This window comes from Haliotis asinina, chromosome 16 (assembly GCF_037392515.1).
Source record: "Haliotis asinina isolate JCU_RB_2024 chromosome 16, JCU_Hal_asi_v2, whole genome shotgun sequence".
In the NCBI taxonomy this organism is placed as follows: domain Eukaryota; kingdom Metazoa; phylum Mollusca; class Gastropoda; order Lepetellida; family Haliotidae; genus Haliotis; species Haliotis asinina.
The window spans coordinates 2,596,371-2,601,243 of record NC_090295.1 but is presented as its reverse complement, the minus strand read 5'-3'; the positions used below and the strand labels follow the sequence as shown (position 1 = coordinate 2,601,243).

At 43.4% G+C, this 4,873-nt stretch overlaps 2 protein-coding genes across 2 annotated transcripts; one reads left to right on the top strand and one right to left on the bottom strand.

Moving 5' to 3' along the window:
• Positions 1-1,059: 1,059 nt before the first annotated feature.
• Positions 1,060-3,047, top strand: LOC137268746 (uncharacterized). The gene is made up of 2 exons (XM_067803329.1): positions 1,060-2,103; positions 2,160-3,047. Exons 1-2 carry the CDS (start codon positions 1,060-1,062, stop codon positions 3,045-3,047), a joined length of 1,932 nt encoding a protein of 643 aa, XP_067659430.1.
• Positions 3,048-3,681: 634 nt separating this feature from the next.
• On the bottom strand, positions 3,682-4,629 carry LOC137268745 (uncharacterized). The gene is made up of 2 exons (XM_067803328.1): positions 4,515-4,629; positions 3,682-4,199 (listed from the first exon to the last, which is right to left on the bottom strand). Exons 1-2 carry the CDS (start codon positions 4,627-4,629, stop codon positions 3,682-3,684), a joined length of 633 nt encoding a protein of 210 aa, XP_067659429.1.
• Between the last annotated feature and the right edge of the window lie 244 nt (positions 4,630-4,873).

Here is a 4,873-nt window from a genome sequence, read left to right as displayed (position 1 = left end):
GGAATGTTTGTGCGAGCAGATTCCGGATACTTTCACAAGCCAACATGGGTACCACAGAGACTGCTACCAACGCTGCACTGCCAATCTTAATAGACTGACCAAGCCCAGTGATGAAACATCCAGTACAGCAAGTTCTTCATCTAGGGAATCACGCAGGTCATCAACTGATAAAGACAGAGTTCTCTTTCAACCAGATTGTCTCTTCTGCAATAAATCTGGGAAGAAAAAAAAATAAGGTTCGTGGCTCATGGACGACAGAGTCCACCACTACATTTGAATTCGGAGGGGGTGCTGGAGTACTTGAAGTTGCAACACACACAAAAAAAAACGACTCAAAACTGCTACGACGTATCGCAGGGTTTGATCTGTCCGCATGCGAAGCTAGGTTCCATGCAAGCTGTCGTACTGAATATTTGCAGATACCTCAAAAGTGGAGGAGCCAGAGTCTCGCTAACGTTCAACAACAAACGTCACTTGAGAGAGCACACAAACAGGCACTTGATAAAGTGTGTACAATTATCAATCAAAAGGTTCTTGAGGAAAAACAAGTCACCAAACTGTCTGGACTGTTGGTTGCCTATATTACAGAACTGGAGCAAACTCCATACCCCAATAAAAACTATAGAGGTTCAAGACTGAAAACAAAACTTGAGCAATGTGAATATTACAAGGACACAGTGGGCTTCTGTGCGATTGGAAAAGACAGCAGATTTCAGTCTTATCTTGTGTATTACTACCACAGATCTCGCATCTGTGGTGAAAGCCACCTACACACTTACATGTTTTGATAAGATCAAAGAGACGGCCAGAATTCTCAGGGATGAGATAGTAAGCAAGTTTCAATCTAAGGATGAGTTGCCCTGGCCACCCACTGCCCAGTCTCTACCCAGTGCCGGAGTTGTTCCACAAATGTTGGGAACATTTCTGAAGTGCCTCCTGGCGGGAAAGGAAGATGTTCAATCTGTCTGTATTGAGCGTCTTGTAAGTTCAATTGGTCAAGACATTTGCAGAGCTGCCACCCATGGAAAGTGGAAACTTCCAAAACATATCATTGTCGGGATGACCCTGCACCACCTCTTCCGAAATGCTGAACATGTCACCGTAATGAACAAACTGGGACATGTGAAGAACTATTCGTTTCTGCTAGAGATTGAAACGGCTGTTGCAGTGGCTACACAACAGACAACATCAATATTGCCAACCACCATTGTACGAGAACCAACCTGTCCATCCTTATTCCATTCCGATTATGACAACTATGACGAATTCATAAATGAATTAGAGGGATCAGGGTCTGTCCACAGATCACATGGTACCATGATGCAGGAACTATTGGTGGCCGAAGAGGAGGACCCAGGTGGTACACAGCCTGTTCTTGTCTCCATTCCGAGAACAAGAGAACGGACACTAAAACAATCAGAAGCTGCCGACTTACCAGAGTGCTACATTGCAAAAAGAAGAAGCCCTGGGTATAAAGTTATCAATAAGGCAGTAGATGGAGGGAAAGAAGCATATGAGAAGATCGTCATGAAGAACATGCTTTGGCTTCTTATTCGTCCGCATGCAGCAAAGACCAGTCAGAGTGTTCCAGGATGGGGTGGCTTCGTGTCATTGACAGGGAAGACACCTCTAAAACTCACAACCATCGAGTATTACCCGATCATACCACATCCGATCACAGACTACAAAGCAGTAAAGGAATGTCTCAGCCAAGCAGAAAAGGGTACAGGAGAGGTTGGCCAACAGTATGTCATCACCACCTTTGATCTCGGAGTCTGTATGAAAGCTTATCCACTGGTTTGGACCAATCCAAACCGATATGCAGACCACATAATCATGATTGGAACATTCCACTTAGCATGTGCATATCTCAAGATGATTGGAAAGAAGATGGCTGGTACAGGACTTGATGATATTCTCTTAGAAGCAGGCCTGATCTCATCAGGGTCTTTAAGCTCAGTTCTATCAGGAAAGAACTATGTTCGTGCTATCAATTGTCACAAGACCCTGCTGGAAGCACTTGAGCATTTACTACTCTTGCAATTTCTTGCAGCCCGAGGTGATGAGAGTCCACTCTCAGGCTTACCCCAGGAGTCAAAGATCGTTTTCAGGCCCTGATAGTCACCATCACTGGCGAAGCAGAGAAGGAAGCCCTACAGGATGATGCCATAATCAGATACTTGAGTGAATACCTCAACTTCCGCAACGCTGCACGAGAAGGGGAACTTGGCAAAACGGCTCAGCTCTGGCTCTCATACATGAACCATGTCTGGTTGGTGCTACGGCTACTTCAGGCAGTAAAGACCAATGACTATCTTGCCTATGCAGAATGTATTGGCTTAATGGCCGATCTGTTTTTCAGCTTTGATGGGCAAAACTATGCCAGATATGTGACCTTCTTTGCTATGTTTATTGCAAATATTGAAGAATCACACCCTGGTGCTACAGAACTGTTGAAACGTGGGGCAATAAGTGTAGCAAGATCTTTCATACCAGGGAACAGATGTGCAGTTGATAAGACTATTCAGGAGACGTTCATGAAGCATGCAAAGTCGCGTGGAGGTAGTAACTGTGGCTCTGGGTTCTCTGGCATCCTAACCAACTATGGTGCATATCAGAGGTGGACACAGTCATCAAAGGAACGTGCACAGTACCTGCAGGCAGCGTATAGTATGGCAGATATGGTACCTGAATCTGTGACAGGAGAAATTCACAGGGACGTACGCAGGGCTGAAGTACTAAAAGGTGAAAGGCGTGTTGCGAAAACAGCTGCTGCAATCAATAGCTTCAACAATCCATTCAACACTGCAGAGAAAGGAAAAGTGTACAGCCTCTCATCTGGTGCGCCGGCCAGTTCTGATGTTGAGAATGACATACTAAGAACAGATACCATTGGAGCAGAGAGCAAGAGCAACTTTATTCAAGATAGGTTAGAAAAGAAAGAGAAATTCTTTGAACCGATCAAGGAGCTCAGACTGAAGACAATGGCTGACATGAACAAATCAGTTCTCCAACCCCTTATTCACATACAACAAACACCTACATAACATGGCATGTTGTACGGTGCACCGAGACCACAGTTTATTCGTAACCGAATAATTATGTAATTGCTACAATTATACCTGAGTACATTCATCTAGACTTAGATAACGCGTCGTCTCATCACATCACAGAATCAACTTCAAATCTGCACACAACATCTCAAGGTTACATGTTGGACAACTCATGGCAAATGCTCCCCGATGACTCACGTATTCTAACGGCTCGCCAGCCTGGACATGTCCGTCCCACTCAACAGTGCCAGTCATCGGTCTGTAACATGACACGATAATTAAACATTCAGTATAGACCACATGCGTATATACAGACAGTGTATATATCCACTCACATAAACATCACATAACATACAGGACACATCAAAACTGACCGCTGGTGCACCGCAGCTGAGAATAATCGAATTCAAATTTCCCTCCCTTTTATACCTACCAGAGCGCCCCCATACCTATAGCATTACTTCCCTTTGTTGTATCTTCCGACGCTAGGAGAAAGAAATTTCATTCTAATTCGTGCCTCAAACGAAAGAAATTATATTTCTCCAACCCCTTATTCACATACAACAAACACTTACATAACATGGCATGCTGTACGGTGCACCAACTGAGATATAAAGAACGGGCAGATTTACAATCCAAGCGGAAGAGAAACTTTCAAACGCTTCTCAATATCATCTTTTACATAACCGTCTTTTGCATTTTCGCTTTTCCACCTGCCATGGCGCTTAAACATTCTATCTGGAATGCCATTGTTTGCGGCTGCAGTAGCTCCGCCTGCTCTCAGGCTATGCAGACCAAACTTTGATATATCACTAACATGTGAACTAAACGCCTCAAGGAAAAGCTCTCTCAAACGAGAATATGACAGCGGCTTATTATCACCTCTCAAAATGTAACCATTTTTAGTCTTACTCATATTTCTGAATAAAAATTCAGGATCTTTCACTTTGGTAAGCTTCAAATATCGCTCCAACCATGCTACAGGGCACTTATTTGTACCTGTCCGGCCTATAATAATCCAGGCCCCATCTCTATAGACATCAGTTTTTGATTTCTGAATAAAAACAGCCATGTAAGCTTGACAAGATACAACATCATTCCGAGTTATCGATAATAACTCCGACGATCTCATGAAACCTGAATAGGCTAGAAGGCACATTACAACAGTTCTCATTTTATACAATGAACATTCATCAGCATTGTCTGGTGCGATCTTATTCAACAACTCAACTGTTACAGGCTCTTTCTTACAAACAGGTGTGGCTAACTTCCTCTTAGCGGCTTCAAGTACATTTCTCACTAGCGTACTCTCTGTGGGGCTTTCCAAACCGATCAAAGCATCGGCATGTCTCAAACTATAGTAAGCTGTCTGAACAGGTGAGAAAGATTCACTTTGCTGACACATCGCTAACAAATATAAAGAACAGTGCAAAGGTGATAAGGGCATATCTGTCGACATACCATGGGCCAAAGCCCATTTCTTCCATGCTTTAAAGCCGTAATCATACTTCTTATTTGTGGAGTTTGCTCTCGAGCAGGACAAATGCTCTGGAAGACTTCTCACGAGCTCCCTCATAGGTGGAGGTAAAGTCAATATCTCACTTCTATATACATGTTCAAACACACCTGCAACACGCAAACAACATCAAAATTCCACATGTAAAGCCATCATGTTGAATTTTAAATCGTTTACTCCAAACAACCCCCCAAACTGTCTGCTTGGTACATATGCTTCCTTACAAGTGGGAAGATAATCCAATCTTTAACTTGGGGTATAAATACCCTAATAGGGCACAAAATAGGCCAGAAGTTAGCTGAAT